The sequence below is a fragment of the Microcaecilia unicolor genome, chromosome 9 (genome assembly GCF_901765095.1).
Source record: "Microcaecilia unicolor chromosome 9, aMicUni1.1, whole genome shotgun sequence".
NCBI classification, from domain to species: Eukaryota; Metazoa; Chordata; class Amphibia; order Gymnophiona; family Siphonopidae; genus Microcaecilia; species Microcaecilia unicolor.
In genome coordinates, this window is record NC_044039.1 from 157,961,224 (window position 1) to 157,980,847 (window position 19,624).

The 19,624-nt window shown below is 44.8% G+C and overlaps 1 protein-coding gene across 1 annotated transcript in view; it reads left to right on the top strand.

The window, feature by feature from the left end:
* Window positions 1-19,624, top strand: part of FANCM (FA complementation group M) — a 177,985-nt gene that overhangs the window by 59,716 nt on the left and 98,645 nt on the right. Inside the window, exons 8-9 of the mRNA XM_030213832.1 lie at window positions 263-361; window positions 7,254-7,438. Coding sequence (XP_030069692.1) covers window positions 263-361; window positions 7,254-7,438 — 284 coding nt within the window. The remainder of the gene's footprint in view (window positions 1-262; window positions 362-7,253; window positions 7,439-19,624) is intronic.

The window sequence follows — 19,624 nt, forward strand, 5'->3', positions numbered from 1 at the left end:
AGTGGGGGGTGGGGGAGAGAAAGGAGGGTTTGTAGAGGGATCACCACGTCTGGTCCTGGTCCCATCCTCTTCTATTCCCCTGTTCCACTTCCTTTCTGTCTAGAAATTAAGCTCTGATTAACTGCATCAGAGAGGCGGTCCTGGAAGCCTTAGTTTAAAAAATATATATTTTCTTGTATGTGACAGTCAAATAGATTATGGGGCATTGGGTATCTTAGTTTACCTATCTGATCAAATATCTGTACTTTTTTCCTTTTTGCAGGTCATGAACACATAAAGTCTTTTATTTATAGCCATCCAAAATTAAAGAAATTAGAAGAAGTGGTAGTAGAACACTTCAAATCTTGGAAAGGTTGTAAAGGTAGGTGTGTAAGAGCAAGGTCTGTGAGTACTGTAAGTCATATTGTCCTCAGATCTCTTGTGAAATAAATTGCTGTCCTTGAATATAGGAGAAGCTCTCTGTGTTTCTAAATCCATTTAACTTGTTATAAAAAATTCTAAGGAAGCAAGAAGTGTAAAGAGAAGAACACAACTTGCATAATTCTTATATTTCACGTTTTATCCAAGTGACATCTGATGTTTCTTTTTTAAGTAAAAATCAATGACAATGCCACATTTTTTTTAGGGTCTGATTGTAGCATTGTTGAAGAATTTAAATTTATTTATTTATTTTTAATTTGCATATACAATTATTTCAAGGAATACACTTGATTAGATAGTGTTTAGAAAAATTAACAAAGAAAAAAAAAAGAAATATATTTTCAACACATAATTAAACACTCAAGTCCACTTTAAAAGGGGACATCCTACTATAGGAGGATTAATAAAGTAATATTATTTAAGGAAAATTACATTCAGGAGACAATCTAACAAGGCTTTCTATTTAACTCCTTCAATTCTTTTAGATGTTACAAACGATGTTAATTGTGATGGGTCTGTGAAAACATATTTATATGAATTATAACATATTATGCATTTACAAGGAAAACAAAGATAAAATGTGGCCCCTAGTCTCAATACTTCTGGATTCAGTATTAGAAATTGTTTACGTTTTTTTTTTGTGTTTCTTTCGAAACATCCGGAAACAATGAAATCTTTAAACCCCAAAACTTTTTTTCCTTATGTTTAAAGAACATTTTAACCAGCCATTGTTTGGTAGTAAAGCAACTGTAGCTACCAAAGTTGCGGCAGTTGCTAATTCAGTATCAGATATTTCCAAAAGATTAATAACATTCAAAGATTCTTTTTGTTGTTGTGGTTGTTCTTGTACTTTAGAAGGTACATAATAAACTTGAGTGAGAGGTGGCAGGTTTACTTCTGGTATCTCCAAAATTTCCTTGAAGTAGCGTTGTATCATCTGCAATGGGTTTATCATTGTAAGCCTTGGAAAGTTTATAAACCTTAAATTATATCTTCGCATATGGTTTTCATAGTTTTCCATTTTGTTCTTAAAAATTGAATTATCTTTCAAAATGGCAGTTTGGATTTTCCCTGCATTTGAGACTTTCTTCTACCTTAGCAATCTTTTCAGAGTGTATTTTAATTTCAAGTTCATTTTTGTCCACTTTCTTTTCAATAACATTAACCTTTTGAGATAATAATCTTATTCGTTGAAATCGTGACTGAACCAATTGAGAGACCAAGTCCCACAAGGAGTCAAGAGAAACCACTGAAGGTTTCTCCAAAATCGGTAAAGGCATTTCAAATAAATCAGTTTTCTGTCCATTACCTGTCTCTTTTTGTCCCGCACCTGCTATCAACGATTCGCTTCCTACCAGGGGTAAAGAAAATCCCTCTGGCTCCCTCTGAGGCTGTTTAATCTGGGCTGCGCTCGAGATCAACTCAAATCCACTCTTCAGTGTTTGATTGCTCGCTACTGCAGAGGGGGAGCTTGTTTGTAGAGGTTGCAGGGGCGGAGTTCTAGCATCGGGGCTCAGCGTGGTATCCAGTCCGGGAGACGCAGAGAACATCTCCTATGGACCCGCTCCCGGGCATATTCCCTTGGCTTGGCGTCCTCAAAAAAACGGTCAATAGGACCTGAAGGTACGGAGGTAGGCGTTGGGGGAACCCGAACCGCTGCCTTTCCTCTCCTTTTAGGCATTTTGTTAAAGGAAAAGCGAGGTCTGCACTGCTCCTAAATGCATGTGGCCTTCTTGGATGTCTCACTCAGAATTTGAATTTATTCTAAATACTTCATACCCAGAATAAGTAGAAAATGTAGAAAGGAATTTTTAAGTATAAGTTGCTAAAATGAAAGAAAGTAATCTTTAGTACTGTAAAGCTGGATTGAAACTCAAAATGCACTCCCCCTTGGGTCTGGTTTACATTTCTTATGCTGGTGCAGGTGTTTTTATTTACCAGAAATAACTAGCTGTGCAAAATGTTGAGAAATTTCCTATACAGATTTGTTGTACTTATTTTGGTTGTTAGTGGTTATATGTATTCAAATGTCCCTAACAAGGCACACTGATAATGTAAAAGAACCAAATCAACAAGCAAGGGAGTGCAAATAGCCACATCTTTTATTTAACATCTGATATTTGATTGTTCTAAAACAATAATGATCCTATTGAATCTAATACAGAGTTGTACCTACAGGTAGAGTACATCGAAAGTCCTACAGAACGGACTTGCTCCTTCAGATCCAGCATATAAATAGTTCACGTAATCAATAGTCCATAATTTTGGTTGGCAGTTGAAAAATGAATGGTAGTACAAGACCTGAGCCAGCAAGTTCCTAGTTTCTGGCCTGTCCCAGGCTGACCCAATTTCAGCAAGGCTCGCAAACTTCCTAGTTAGAGCTTTTCAGGCACCACTGATCTCAAGTAGCTAACAAGGGGGCCTAGTGTTGATGCTGGGCCCTATGTAGGGCTTAGGGCCCAGCATCAGCACTTAGGCCCTCTTGTTAGCTACTTGAGATCAGCAGTGCCTGAAAAGGTCTAAGAATCTTCCCCCCTAGTCTATCCTGTATTCATCCATCACTTAACCTCAGGCTGTATTCCTGAAACATACTCATCAACAGATGTTTGATTTAAGTGGGAGTTATCTAAGCTTTCATTGTTAATTGGGCAGTTGCATGTGGTTAAGAAAGTATTGACAACTAATAAGGAGACAGGTGCACACAGTGTGCTTTATTTATTCTATGGAATGTGCATGATATTGTAGTCTGGTAGTGTTCCTCATGTGCCTTTTTTAGACAATTTTATAAATTTTTAAAAACTGCTGCTGTTTTCCCTGCTGTATTGGACTTTCCATAGCATCCCCCAGATCAATCCAGAGACATGGATTATGTCCACCTACTAGCAGGTAGAGATAGAGAGCTCTGCCATATAGGACCCTGTGCAGTAGCCTCCTTTTCAGTATTCTCTCTATCTAGCAGGTGAACGGACATATTCTATGTGGCTCTGTGTTGGTACTGACTCCTGCCCTTCCCTGAGCCAGCTAAGTTCGGGGTTGAAGGTGCTCAGTGGGCTGTATGGTACACCTGGTGGTGCCAGGTCGCTCCCTGCCTCCCCTTTTGCTCTTTATCGTGGGCTTTTCTGCTGGGGTTCAAATCGTTTGCCTCCTTGCATTTAAAAACAAAACCACGTTGAACAGTGGTTTCCCTGAGCAGGTATAGCTGATTGCTATGAGAGACAGCAGGGTGTTTGGGCCATGGGGCCGACATGGTTGCAACACTTAGATTTCTGGAGCTGTTTCTGGCTGGATGACCTGATACCTGGGCTTGTAAGTAGGAGCATATGGCTGCTGAAGGGGTAAAGCGGTGCTCCTGGTGTGGCAGCCGGAGAGCGATGTTGGGCATCTGTGGCGTGTGTGCTTGCGCCTCCCTGTTTCAATATCCGTTGGATGCCATTTCTTCTCTGTTGTGCACCATGACTTTGTTGGAGCTGGCAGCGGCAATTTTGGTGAGTTCCGCGGACCTGCACTCTTCATGGGGTTCAGCAGTCACTGTGTTTGCTCTGGAGGATGCAGCTGGTGAATTCCTGCAAGAATACACTGTTTTGACTGAGGAGGATCCAGCTGCAGGTGGGCTGGACACCTCTGCTGTCCCTTTTTCCTCCAAATTTGTTCTCATGCACCAGGCCTTCCTGATGAAGAGACATCTGACTCAGCCATCCTTCTCTTCTCTTTCCCCATAGGGGTTCCTCCCCCCTCTTCATTTGCCCCCACAAGAGTCTCGGGCTCTCAGCTGCCTAAGCAGCTATGCCTGGACTCCTAAGGAGTTTGAGCTTTCTTTGCTTTCTGGTCAGGGTTCTGAGGGTCACCTTTCGGTTTCCTCAGCCCGCTCCCTGGTGGACCCCCCCCTGAGGAGGGGGATGACCCTACAGAGGCCCATATGTTTCGCCAGGAAACATTTCCTGTGTTGATTTCATGGGCATTGGAAGCACTCAAAATCTCTTCTTTGGCGATGCCTCCCTCTGAGGCAACCGATCATCTGTTTCTGACAGGCGTCATGGAGCCCCCCTAAGGCCTTTCACATTCATCTGGCTGTGAGGGTCCTCTTTTTGAGGGTACTCCTGCAGTGAATTTGTGTGGTATGTACCATGGCCAAGCTCTGCTTTGGGCTGTGGATCTCAAGTCCTTGCACTTGCCATGGATGGATTATTTGGTTATGGCAGTGACTAAGAAAACCACTTTGCTGGTAGAGGGTGGTTTGGCCTTCAAGGATGCTCAAGATCAGAAGTTGGAATCTTTTATTAAGAATTTCTTTGAGGTGGCTGCACTTGGTTTGCAAGCTTTGGTTTGCGGTTCCTTTGTAGCCTGGGCTTGTCTTAGCTGGGTACAGGGCTCTTCTTCATCAGAAGAACTGGCTCAGGCTGGCCCATCCTTGGAGATGGGCTGAGTCTATTTGGCAGATTTGCTTTATGATGATTTTCAAGCTTTGGCTGAGGAGATGTCCCTGGCGGTCTTGGCTTGGTGGTGGCTCTGGCTGCGCCATTAGGCAGCGGATACGACCTCTAAGGACAGGTTGGCTAGGCTTCCTTTTCAGGGTGGTCTTCTCGTTGGGGATGACTTGGCATAGATTGTTAAGGACTTAGGTGATTCCAAGTGGCCATGGGTCCCTGAGGATAAGTGTAAGTCATCCTCCCGCACCCAGTCTTATTCCTGGTTTTAGGAGGCTTGGCAGTACAGGCTGGGGAGGTCCAGGACCTTTCAGAGGCCTCACTTCCAGTCTAAGCAGCAGTCCTTTCGGGGGGACAGGAGAGCTTCCGCCAGCAGGGTGGCTTGGGCTTTTTGTTTCTTTCAGTGATGGGTGTCGGTCCATTCCTCTGGGCCTGTCGTTGGAGGGCGTTTGTATCTCTTTCCAGTGGAGTGGGCCAAAATTACCTCAGACTAGTGGGTCTTGGAGATTGTATGTGATGGATACAAGCTGGAGTTCGCTCGAGAGCTACGGGACTGCTTTCTGAATCTCCGTGCAAAGCCCTTGCAAAGGTCATGGTGGTTCTCAAACTACTCTCCAGGCACTCGTGTGGCTGGGTGCAGTGCTTCTGGTACCACCAGCGAAGTTTGGCCGTTGGTGCTATTCCATTTATTTTTGTGGTTCCCAAGAAAGACTGCTCTTCCCATCCCGTTATCAACCTCAAAGGGGTCAACAGGGCTCTGAAGGTCAAGCACTTTTGTATGGAGACATTGTGCTCTGTCCCCATTTGGCCACCCCACCAGTGCGTTCTTCACTTTGCAATTCTGGTCAGTCATTACCAGTTTTGTGCCATGCCTTTCAGACTGGCCACAGCACTGCAGACCTTCTCCAAGGTCAATGCGGTGGTTGCAGCCTTTCTAAGGAAGGAGAGTGTTGGGGTTCACTTTTACTTGGACAACTGGCTGATCAGGCGTCATCTCAAGTGGAGAGTATTCAGGCTATGGCCAGGGTGGTCAGTCATCTTCAGTCGCTGGGCTGGGTAGTCAATTTTGGCAAGAGTCGGTTGACACCCCATAGTCCCTCAAGTACCTCGATGTAGTTCTGGATACATGTCCGGGGAAGGGTGTTTCTGCCAGAGGCCTGCTGAGGGCCCAGGTTTCCAGTCCGCGTCACATGCTGTCCTCTCGAGTCTGGGACTACACGCACGTCTTGGGTTCAATGGCGGCCACGCTGGAGATTCTGCCATGGGCTGAAGCTTACATGAGGTCACTTTAGTTGTCGTTGCTCTGTTATTGCTCCATTGTTGATTTCCATTGGTCGACAACTATTATCTTTGTCTGCCATGGATGGTGCAGTCCCATTTCAGTGTCCATTGGTGGCAGTCCAACTAATCTGTCTCAGGGCTCCTCCCTGTTAGCCCTAGACTGGGTGGTGGTGACCATGAATGCCAGTCTCTTCAGTGGGGAGCCTACGGTATGCGGTGGACGGCACAAGGTTGTGGCCTCCTCTGGAGGTGCGGTGGTCGATCAACCGGTTGGAGATGAGGGCAGTGCGGAACACCTTGAAAGACCTTCCTCAACCTCATCAGAGGATGAGAGGTTCGCGTTCTTCTGACAACACGTTGGTCATAGCATTTAATCAACAGGCAGGGCAGCACCAAAAGTGCTTCCCTCATGGTTGAAGTGGCTTTCCTCCTGCAGTGGGCACAGTTTCACTTGGCATGACTGTCAGCGGTGCACATTGCAAGTGATCTCAACGTGCAAGCGGATTTTCTCAGCCACTACCTGTTGGATCCGGGGGAATGTGAGCTTTCCTGGGCGATGTTCTGTTGATGGAGCGTTGAGGGGCTCTGGTTCTCCATCTCATGGCTTCAAAATCCAGTGCCAAGGTCCTCCGTTTCTTCAACAGAAGAAGAGACAGGACAGAGGCGCTGGATGCCTTCCTTCAGCTGTGGCTGTCCGACAGGCTCCTATATGCCTTTTCTCCGTGGCCAGTTATTGGCAGACTCCTGTGTCGCATTTCTTGTCATCCAGGTGCAGTGATTCTGGTTGCTCCAGACTGGCCCAGGCGACTGTGATACGCGGACTTAGTCCACCTTCTGGTCGACAAGCCCCTTTGGCTGCCTGAGAAGACAGACCTCTTGTGCTGATGGAGGATCCCTCCCCCTTTGATGTTATAGCTTTTATATAGGTAAAAGGCATACGTTATGTATAAGGAGAATATCTGTGCAATATTTAGGATTTTTAACTACATTTTTGTGTGACTTAAAAAATGGTCTTTATTTTTCCATTTGGAGAAATGGATAATGGCAAATTTGTGTGATTGTACTAAAAGGAATGCTAATGTGTTTTTAACCTAGACAGCTGGGGTTTATTTTTTTTTCTCTTTTCAGGTGAAAATATATCTGATGGGAATCAAGTTGACACCAGAGTTATGATTTTCTCCTCATTCCGTGACAGTGTCCACGAAATTGCAGAAATGCTCAATAGACATCAGCCATTCGTGAGAGTAATGACCTTTGTTGGACAGTCCACTGGAAAGAACATGAAAGGTTTTACACAGAAGGAGCAGCTGGAGGTAATAAGAAATGTTCAGTGGAAAGTGAATTTTGTGACTGAAATTTGTTTTATCTGGTTTTGTTGTTGTATTAATGTTTATATTGCGCTGTAGAGCTGTTGTCTGTACAAACAATTTGATCAGGACAGTTTAAAGTGGAGTGGAAACAAACCTTTCCTCTCACTGCAAAATGTAAAACTTGAAGCAGCTAGAAAGCTCAGCTTGTGTTAAAATGTATTTTTCCTTTAACTTTTGAAACTGTAGGATTTATTTTCAGGCAAAGATTCCTTAAAAGGAGTAATTCCACCTTTTTTCCACCACAAAATCAGGTAGACAGTCTTTTCCCAAATCTCTTTAGTTGTATCTGCTTGGAAGATCAAGATTTTACTTTCCTTGTGACCTTTCTCACCTTGTCTTTCAATGATTTCTCATCAACCCTTCTCTGCTTCTGATTACTCTTTTTATTGAAGGAAGAGTAGCTTACTTGCCGTGTTGAGCTCAGAGTTGGAAAGTGACTGACAATCTAAAATCCAAATCCAATCAAAAATGGGTAACCACTGGTCTGGCATAGTAGATGACGGCAGAAAAAGACCTGCAAGGTCCATCCAGTCTGCCCAACAAGATAAACTCATATGTGCTACTTTTTGTGTATACCTTACCTTGATTTGTACCTGTCCTTTTCAGGGCACAGACCGTATAAGACTGCCCAGCACTATCCCTGCCTCCCAACCACCAGCCCCGCCTCCCACCACCGGTTCTGGCACAGACCATATAAGTCTGCCCAGCACTATCCCCACCTCCCAACCACCAGTCCCGCCTCCCACCACCGGCTCTGGCACAGACCGTATAAGTCTGCCCAGCACCATCCCCGCCTCCCAACCACCAGTCCCGCCTCCCACCACCGGCTCTGGCACAGACCGTATAAGTCTGCCCAGCACCATCCCCGCCTCCCAACCACCTGTCCCGCCTCCCACCACCGGCTCTGGCACAGACCGTATAAGTCTGCCCAGCACCATCCCCGCCTCCCGCCACCGGCTCTGCCACCCAATCTTGGCTAAGCTCCTTAGGATCCATTCCTTCTGAACAGGATTCCTTTAATGTTTATCCCACGCATGTTTGAACTCCGTCACCGTTTTCATCTCCACCATCACCCGCGGGAGGGCAACCCAAGCATCCACCACTCTCTCTGTGAAAAAATACTTCCCCTACTCCTTCCTCAAACTCACCAGGATCTGACTGGGGGCCTTCCGGTCCAGCAGAGGCACAGTGCTGCAGGTGGGGCGATCCTCAAAGCATAAGGGAGAGCATAGCTGCTGCCCCAGGAGGTGCCTGTGAGAGAAGACAGAACAGGCAGCATCCTCCCTCAGAGTCATTGCCTGGGGTAGCTATGATCTCCCTTATGGCAACAAATAAGTACTGAAATCAGGGCCCTTGTCTTTTCTACAGCCTTGTGGAATGTTCCCATTTGCTGCAGAAGTCTGTGACCCAGAGTGCTGATAGCAGCAGTCCTCCTAACTCTCCCCTACTTAGGCTTTCCCCATCTCATGCCAGTTTGGCTGTTGAGGATGACAACCACCCTGTTAGTACAGCGTCGCAGGCCATATAGAGGCATATTTTCAAAGCACTTTGGGAGGCTAAGTTCCATAGGTTTCTATGGAACTTTGGGAGGCTAAGTGCTTTGAAAATGAGCCTCATAGTCATCTTCCTTCTGTTGGGCCTGGAGTGTCCTGTTTTTTTACCACTCAACACTGCAGTGTCTCATGTAGTTCAAAGAGCAACACCAGCACTGGCAGAACAGGAAGAGGATGTGTCCAAAAGTGCCTCACTTCTGGTGTCATTCTGTAACGAGACTGAATGGGATGATGAGTGTAAGAGGTGGGAGGAGCAAGTGAATGAGGGGCCAAGGGAGTGAGAGGGGAGAGTAAGTGAAGGTGTGGTCGAAGCTAAATGCTGCAAAACAAGAGAAGCAGGAAGCCTATATGGTTCTCCAAACAAGTAGCTGAAAAAATTAGAACAAAAGAGGTGTTTTTCAAGAAATACAAAAGAACGCAATGAGAGGATCACGGAAAAGATTATCGGATTAAACTCAAGTGGAGGAAATATGACTTGCGAAAGCATGAGCGGAAGAAAAAATGGCTAAAGATGTAAAGAGAAGTGACAAGACCTTTTTCAGATATATTGGAGAAAGGAGAAAAGATAGGAATGGAATTGCAAGACTGAAAGATAATGAGAAAGGCTATGAGGAGAGTGATGAAGATAAAGCGAATGTGCTAAACAATTAGTTCTCTTCATTCACGCATGAAAATCCTGGAGAAGGACCACGGTTGGCTGCCGAGGGATCATCTGGGAATGGAGTGGATACTGCGCCATTTACTGAAGAAAGAGTTTATAAACAGCTTGAGAATCTGAAGGTGGACAAAACTATGGGCCCAGGTTACTGAAGGAGCTCAGAGAGGTCCTGGCGGGACCTCTTAAAGATTTATTTAATAGATCTTTAGAGACGGGAGAGGTACTGTGAGATTGGAGACGAACGGATGTGGTCCCTTTCCACAAAAGTGGAGACAGGGAAGAAGTGGGAAACTACAGACCGGTAAGTCTCATGTCGGTGGTAGGAAAAATAATGGAGTTGCTGCTGAAAGAAAGGATAGTTAACTTTCTAGAAGTTAACATGTATACCTTGAAGGAAAGGAGAAACAGAGGTGTCATGATACAGACATTCAAATATTTGAAAGATTAATCCGCAAACAAATCTTTTCCGGAGATGGGAAGTCGGTAGAACTAGTGGACATGACTTGAGGTTGAAGGGGGGCAGAATCGGGAGTAATGTCAGGAAATATTTTTTCACGAAAAGGGTGGTAGATACGTGGAATGCCCTCCCGTTGGAGGTAGTGGAGATGAAAACAGTAATGGAATTCAAACATGCATGGGATAAACACAAAGGAATCCTGTTTAGAAGCAATGGATCTACGAAATCTTAGCAGAGATTGGGTGGCTGCGCCGGTATTTGGAGAGCAAAACCGGTGCTGGGCAGAGTTCTAGGGTGTACGCCCTGATCGTGACTGAATAGATATAGATGGGCTGGAGTGTAAAATTTAAAGGGTTTCGACGTTAGCTTCAGAACTTAGTACAAGAACAGTGCTGGGCAGACTTCTTTGGTCTGTGCCCTGAGAATGGCAAGGACAAATATGACTTGGGTATAAGGTATCACATACCATGTAAAATGAGTTTATCTTGTTGGGCAGACTGGATGGACTGTACAGGTCTTTTTCTGCCGTCATTTACTATGTTACTATGTGAGAATGAGGGGATCATATGGTTTAGGGAGAGAGACAGAGAGGGAATTTGAAGGGAGGGTGGGGACTGGAGGAAGGGGAAAGAGTGTCAGGGGATTGGAGTTGGGATATGAGTAAAGAGCGAGTGAGGAGATCAGGTGGGATATGAAGGGATAAAACTTTCCTGATTCCTTTTTCTGATTGTCCTTTCCCCCTCCTGTTACCCAAATCTCCCTCCTATTCTCTTCTCTTATTCCTTTATTCTCTTTTCCCATTGCATGTGTCTCTGCCTATATTCCCTCTCTCTCAAAACCTCTTTGAATGTAGTTGCAAAAACCACAGAAAGGCGGTATCAAGACCCTTTCCTTTCCCTTTCCACTTATTTTCCTCAGATCCCTTATTCTTTTCCTTCCTCTGGCATACTTTCTCTTCTTGTTCCCCATATCCTTTCCCTTCTTCCAGTTTTCTATGTTCCTTCCCTTTCTAAAATCGATCACTGAGATTCCGTTTCCCTGGAAAAATAAACTGGATATGTCGGAAACTTCAGAAAATTGCTTTCCTTTAGAATAATAAAGTAATGTACATTCAATATGCGAATGTATAAAAATATGCCACATAGTTGCCATTATTTTTCCTAGTGTTGCCGCGGAATCTACCCTTGAGGTGTTGGGCATTTGGGGGGGGGGGGGGTGGGAAGAAGAGAAGGGGAGCTGTTGGACTATACCGGGAAGGGGTTGGGGGAACATGGCTTAAGGTTCACCTAGGGTGTCCGATACCTTTGGTCCATTCTGTTATAAAACTTAGGGAGCCATTCTATAACTTGTTGTTAAGATATTGGTATCACAATGGGTCACACTAAGCATCAATTAACGCCTAAGCCTTTATAAAATATTAATGCAAAGCCACTTTGGAGCACCCACTTATGACTGGGCAATGGCTGGTGTAAATTGGTGCACCTAAGTGTGCCATGCAGTGCCTCAACAGATAGTATAAGTTGGGCATGTTGCCAAATGATGCATGCATGGTCTGCCCATGCTCCACTCACTTGTATGTCCCCCTTGTAGTTATACATCAAGGGGCCCTTTTACTGAAGCTTAGCACACATTAATGGACGTTAGCATGTGCTAAGTGCCACAAGGTCCATAGGTATAAAATAGGATGTGCAGCATCTAGCTCATGCATCTGTTAGTGCACGTGCTAAGTAACTTTGACATGTAGAATAGTGCCTAGCACATATATGTATAAATGTCCATTATTAGTGTCACGATTGTGGACATGTTTCATTCGCTCATTCATTTCGCCACCTGGTGGTCAGACCTGGTGGCTGCAATGGACTGTCTGGTTGCTGTTTCCCATGTTCCAGAAGTCATGCTGGTCCGGATCTTCCAGCCCTCCAGACTGTCTTGGGATTTTTGGAACTTAGCAGCACCCTTACCTGGTGAACTCCCTTGTTGGTTGCCTTTATGAACCACCTGGGAACTTTCAGGCTTTGCCTTGGCAACAGAGGTCATCTGATGAGCTTCTCGTCGGTGAGATTTGTTGCAGTGCTACCTGTTCTCCTTATCCTGTGGTGGACCTGCCCTGCTTGTTTTCCATGGTTTGTTTCTACTGCTTGCTGCCTGCCCAAGACTCGGCGTGTTTCCTGGTTTATTTCCACTGCTTGCTGCCTGCCCAAGACTGGCGTGTTTCCTGGTTTATTTCCACTGCTTGCTGCCTGCCCAAGACTCAGCGTGTTTCCTGGTTTACTTCTACTGCCTGCTGCCTGCCCAAGACTTGGCGTGTTTCCTGGTTTATTTCTACTGCCTGCCCAAGACTTGGCGTGTTACCTGGTTTATTTCTACTGCCTGCTGCCTGCCCAAGACTCGGCGTGTTTCCTGGTTTATTTCTACTGCCTGCTGCCTGCCCAAGACTCGGCTTGTTCCTTGGTTTATTCTCCTGCGTGACTCCTGCCTAAGACTCTGTTTGGTTTCCTGGAAGCTTCTACTGTGCCTTGCCCTGCCTGTTCTAGCTTGCTCCACTTCAGCTGCAGCTTCAGTCTGGCTGCTCCAGTCCTGGTTGTATCTGACTGTGTTCTGCCTGATCTCTTGTTTTGGGTGATTCTACTGCCACTGCTGCTCCTTGGCATTGGCCCAGCGGCTCACTTTTCCTCACCAGCGTGACCTCTTTGAATGTAGTTGCAAAAACCACAGAAAGGCGGTATCAAGACCCTTTCCTTTCCCTTTCCACTTATTTTCCTGAGATCCCTTATTCTTTTCCTTCCTCTGGCATACTTTCTCTTCTTGTTCCCCATATCCTTTCCCTTCTTCCAGTTTTCTATGTTCCTTCCCTTTCTAAAATCGATCACTGAGATTCCGTTTCCCTGGAAAAATAAACTGGATATGTCGGAAACTTCAGAAAATTGCTTTCCTTTAGAATAATAAAGTAATGTACATTCAATATGCGAATGTATAAAAATATGCCACATAGTTGCCATTATTTTTCCTAGTGTTGCCGCGGAATCTACCCTTGAGGTGTTGGGCATTTGGGGGGGGGGGGGGAAGAAGAGAAGGGGAGCTGTTGGACTATACCGGGAAGGGGTTGGGGGAACATGGCTTAAGGTTCACCTAGGGTGTCCGATACCTTTGGTCCATTCTGTTATAAAACTTAGGGAGCCATTCTATAACTTGTTGTTAAGATATTGGTATCACAATGGGTCACACTAAGCATCAATTAACGCCTAAGCCTTTATAAAATATTAGTGCAAAGCCACTTTGGAGCACCCACTTATGACTGGGCAATGGCTGGTGTAAATTGGTGCACCTAAGTGTGCCATGCAGTGCCTCAACAGATAGTATAAGTTGGGCATGTTGCCAAATGATGCATGCATGGTCTGCCCATGCTCCACTCACTTGTATGTCCCCCTTGTAGTTATACATCAAGGGGCCCTTTTACTGAAGCTTAGCACACATTAATGGACGTTAGCATGTGCTAAGTGCCACAAGGTCCATAGGTATAAAATAGGATGTGCAGCATCTAGCTCATGCATCTGTTAGTGCACGTGCTAAGTAACTTTGACATGTAGAATAGTGCCTAGCACATATATGTATAAATGTCCATTATTAGTGTCACGATTGTGGACATGTTTCATTCGCTCATTCATTTCGCCACCTGGTGGTCAGACCTGGTGGCTGCAATGGACTGACTGGTTGCTGTTTCCCATGTTCCAGAAGTCATGCTGGTCCGGATCTTCCAGCCCTCCAGACTGTCTTGGGATTTTTGGAACTTAGCAGCACCCTTACCTGGTGAACTCCCTTGTTGGTTGCCTTTATGAACCACCTGGGAACTTTCAGGCTTTGCCTTGGCAACAGAGGTCATCTGATGAGCTTCTCGTCGGTGAGAGTTGTTGCAGTGCTACCTGTTCTCCTTATCCTGTGGTGGACCTGCCCTGCTTGTTTTCCATGGTTTGTTTCTACTGCTTGCTGCCTGCCCAAGACTCGGCGTGTTTCCTGGTTTATTTCCACTGCTTGCTGCCTGCCCAAGACTGGCGTGTTTCCTGGTTTATTTCCACTGCTTGCTGCCTGCCCAAGACTCAGCGTGTTTCCTGGTTTACTTCTACTGCCTGCTGCCTGCCCAAGACTTGGCGTGTTTCCTGGTTTATTTCTACTGCCTGCCCAAGACTTGGCGTGTTACCTGGTTTATTTCTACTGCCTGCTGCCTGCCCAAGACTCGGCGTGTTTCCTGGTTTATTTCTACTGCCTGCTGCCTGCCCAAGACTCGGCTTGTTCCTTGGTTTATTCTCCTGCGTGACTCCTGCCTAAGACTCTGTTTGGTTTCTTGGAAGCTTCTACTGTGCCTTGCCCTGCCTGTTCTAGCTTGCTCCACTTCAGCTGCAGCTTCAGTCTGGCTGCTCCAGTCCTGGTTGTATCTGACTGTGTTCTGCCTGATCTCTTGTTTTGGGTGATTCTACTGCCACTGCTGCTCCTTGGCATTGGCCCAGCGGCTCACTTTTCCTCACCAGCATGACAATTAGCACCTCCAATGCACATAAGTGCTAGCATTCTGTAGCTGTGTGCGCACTTGATTTTGTTTTTTTTATTTAAATTGATCAGATTATTCCACTATCCTCAGTAAATAAATTAAAATGAATTACTCAATTTTTCCTTTGTTTTTTTAAAAATGTTATATTAGCCTGTAGAAAAATTATAAACCAAGAAAAACACACTTGTACAGAAAAGCTGAAATATACAAACTATGGAAAAAACAAGAAAAATAGATGAAAGAACAAAAATAAATTCAGCAACAGTCCACTGCATTTGAAGATCAAATATCAGATATGAGAGAGAAAAAAAAGGGAAAAAGAAGTGATTTACTGACGTATTCTGATCAGGGAAGTACTACTAACTTATGAACCCCATTAAACAACTCCAGTGGATGAATTGACCCCTGACACAATTTTGGTTGTTAAAAAGGTGGACAAATGTGAAGCTTCCCATAAACCTTATTTAGCGGACTGACAGGTAATAATGTTTACAAGGAATCTTAAGGTAAAAATGTATTCCAAATTATCAGACCCCCAGGGTGGAGTATCAAAAATTACTTCTATCTTTCCTGAATCTTACGGAAAAATCAGTAATTTAGACCCCAAGAATGGATTTCCCCTATTCCTAAAATAGGATTTAAGAAAAAAATCTGTCACTACTGCTAACCAATGTCACCAGGAATGTTACCCCACAAAGAACCAGAAGATCCCATCTGTTCTAGTTGATTCCAATGAGTCTAAAGTAATATTTACAATGTTCTTAGTAATCCTGTTTCTTTAGTGGCAAATAATAAACTTTACTAATAGTTGAGTACTAACAAAACCTGTTAAAATATTCCTTAAATAAATCTCTAGCTGACATTCTGTTCGCGGGGAAAATTCAACAGTCTAACAGAACTCCTAGTGAAGTTTTTTATATTCTTCAACTTAGAGCTTAGTGTTTAATGAAACAGCGATATATCCAGGGGGTTTGGTGTCGAAACGCTTATCGGGGCAGAAGCCAGAATGACATTTCCTTGCAGCATGATCAAAGAACAGGAAGTTAGATCTTCCTTCTGCGCCTGCATAACTGCTGGCACTCCTTCCCTCGCAACTGCCGGGTTAGCAGGAGGATTCCTCTTTTCGGAGGTCAGTGACATGCTGCAGTCAAGAGGAGGCTGAATAGACTTTACCGCCTTACGCTGTCGTCAGCAACCTATCCCCAGATAGTAAAATCATCACAAAGGCATCCAACATTGAAGAAGTTGTTGAAGGGGATAACAAACGGGCCACTGACTCAGCAGAACCCAGTTTCTCCTTTCGCTCATTTTGGCATAAGATAAGGAGCACAGTGAGAGTGTGTCTTCTCTCTAGGGAGCCATCTTGGATCAGAGCTCAGGACATGCCCATTTCAAAGGACAGAGTAAAGGAAAATGTTTTAAGCGGGAAGGCAAATCTCCATAATGGGCATGAATCAAATATGCCAGGGTAAGGTCACCTCCCAAAAAACATTCAAAATGAAAGTCACAAAAATAGGATCCAGTCTCTCGCATATCTAAGTTGACATGCTGCATTATAAGTACAGAGGTCTGGGAGTACCAACCCTCCCATCACTGCAAAGTAATTGCAGATATCTTAAGGCGAGGTGTGTTTTTTTTGATACCCCACACAAACTTTCTAATCAAACTATATAACAAGTCAGATCACGTTGTGTAATTACATTCAGGAGATGTTGCAAGAAATACATCCATTTGGGCAATAATACCATCTTAAATAAGGCAAGTCTACCCCAGAGTGATAGTGGGAGATGGCCCCATCGGGTGCACAGAGATTTGGTTTCAAGCAGAAGTCAGGCTACGTTAGCTGAAAAATTATGGGATAAATCACGAGGAATAGATAGGCCCAAATACTTCAGCTGGGTATCTGCCCAACGAAGGGGAAACTCTCCAGGTACGTTACATAAGTACATAAGTAATGCCACACTGGGAAAAGACCAGTGGTCCATCGAGCCCAGCATCCTGTCCATGACAGTGGCCAATCCAGGCCAAGGGCACCTGGCAAGATTCCCAAAACGTACAAACATTCTATACATGTTATTCCTGGAATTGTGGATTTTTCCCCAAGTCCATTTAGTAGTGGTTTATGGACTTGTCCTTTAGGAAACCGTCTAACCCCTTTTTAAACTCTGCCAAGCTAACCGCCTTCACCACGTTCTCCGGCAACGAATTCCAGAGTTTAATTATGCGTTGGGTGAAGAAACATTTTCTCCGATTTGTTTTAAATTTACTACACTGTAGTTTCATTGCATGCCCCCTAGTCCTAGTATTTTTGGAAAGCATGAACAGACGCTTCACATCCACCTGTTACACTCCACTCATTATTTTATATACCTGTATCATGCCTCCCTTCAGCCGTCTCTTCTCCAAGCTGAAAAGCCCTAGCCTCCTTAGCCTTTCTTCATAGGGAAGTCGTCCCATCCCCACTATCATTTTAGTCGCCCTTTGCTGCACCTTTTCCAATTCTACTATATCTTTCTTGAGATGCGTTCTAGGCCCTCTGCAAGACATAACAAATTTATCCACATCTCTCTATATAAAAGGCAACCCCAACGTTCTGAAGCCTCCATGGAAGTTGAGGTGCCCGAGATATCCGGTGTGCCCTGGAGTGTCTGCACCGCCCTCGCGTCAAAACCATGATGTCGAGGGCGGAGCTATAACACTCGGAGGGCCGAAACGCGAGGCAAACGCGAACCCCGAACAACGCAAGTAGCTCGGAGGGACGGAGGGAGGGTCTGCACCGCCCTCGCGTCAAAACGTCATGACGTCGAGGGCGGAGCTATAACACTCGGAGGGCTGAAACGCGAGGCGAACGCCAACCCCGAACAAGGCAAGTAGCTCGGAGGGACGGAGGGAGGGGGGCCCCTTGCTAGCGCCCGTTTCATTGCGCTCAGAAACGGGCATTTTTTCCTAGTTTATCCATAATTCCGACAAATGTCCATACTCCAGGAGGAAATCCAGGGTTCTAGACAGGGAAGTCTCTGGAGTAGTATAGGCCATTGATAGATCATTGCCAGAAAGAGTTAATTTAAACTCCCCCTTGCTAACTGGGATACCTCTAATGTCTCTGTCCCCTAACAGTTTCAACGCCAAAGGTTCTGTGCACTGAAGGAGTAATTGGGATGTTTGTGAGCCCTTGGCCCAGAGGTGGCCGCATGAGAATCACCCAACCACCTCTGGGTAGACCAAGTCCCCTCAAAACTAAAAGTATTCCTAAGAACTGGACTGGACCACAAGTGGAGATGAACTGAGGCAGCTTTATTAGCAGCAAAAACACAGGGCTAAAAGGGTAGTCAAAACGGCACAGAAAGGAAAACAGGCAGCCTAGCTATACAGCGAGTAAGGATTCGCGGTGGGCGACTGGAATCTCAACTGCGGCACAGGAGGCTCTGGATTTACAGGCCTGGCAGCAGGCTTCACTGGACCCAAGCAAAGGTGAAAACTGAAAGCAGAGCTATTATTCCTCAGAACTGCCAAGCTTGAAAGCAGGCTTCACAGGAACACAGCAATAGGTGAAAGCTGTAGGCAAAGCTTTACTCCTCAGGACTCCCTGGCTTGGAGGCAGACTTCCACTGGAACACAGCATAAGGTGAAAGCTGTAGGTCAAGCTTTACTCCTCAGGACTCCCAAGCTTGAAAGCAAGCTTCACAGGAACACAGCACAAGGAAAGCTGTAGCAAAGCTTCAGGCCACAGCCTCACAACGAAACAAAGTTGGAAATCAAGGGTAATTACCAGAACACTGAGCACTCAGAAGCCAGTTTAAGAAGTGCGAAGTGCTGATGACATCACCAGCTTGGCCTCCACCACTGAACAGTGACCCCACAGGTCACTGACTGGAACTGCAGGTAATTTTAGTAGGTAAGAAGGAGGAACACAGCACAGACAAACAAGGCACGGACGTCGGTGATGACGACCGTGACAGTAATATCGGTGAGAGGGGGCATCCTTGTTGCATCCCTCTCCAGATATTAAACCTTGGAGAAAGAACACCATTCACTAAGATTTGTGCCCAGGGGTCAGAGTAGAGAATGGAGATCTGTAGAATAGAACCCTGAAATCCAAAACTCTGCAATATGTCCCAAATATATATCCATATAGCACTATAAGTAACCACTATTCACTCTTAAAATCTATTAAATATTTTTTATTAAGCACTTCTTATGCCACTTACAAAATGTGTATAATGATATAAAACCTATTAATTTTCTCACTGCTTACAAACTACATTCATACCACTCACACTCAACATTGCTTCTTCAAAGCTACAGATCAGGATATTTCTATTCAGACATGTACAACTTCAGTATCTCTTCCAGTTTGCACTATGTTGCCAAATAATTATACATTTAAGCTGAAGAAATAGTCCAGCTAAACCATTAAAAGTCCCATCGTCATCCCATTGGAAGGTATTGTTCCATTCATAAGCTGTGTTGCAAAATCGTGAGTAGAAATTTTAATTCAAAATCCCAAACTGTGCAGAAGTGTCCAGTTCTCCATTGCATCAAAATTTTACTCCTTGCAACTCGTTATGCAACGAGTAGCCAATCTGAAATGCGCTGCTAAATAAAGTTTACAAACCAGCCCTCTTCCTTGCCTTCGTTGTTATTTGAGCTCAAGTCCTCATGCATACAAGTTGTCCACTAGCCTGTTTGTCAGGAATTTGGCATAAACCTTGAGATACAGTAGATCTACATTAAGAGAGAGGTCTATAGGAGCTAGTCAGTAAAAGATCTCTATTTGATTTTAAAATGGGAAGGACAGTAGTCCCTCTCATCATGTTTGGGAATCTTCCATTAAGCATCTTCTCAATATATACATCAAGGAGCGTGGGGATCTCTTTTGTGTACAAGATCTTATAGAATTCAAGAGGCAGACCATCAG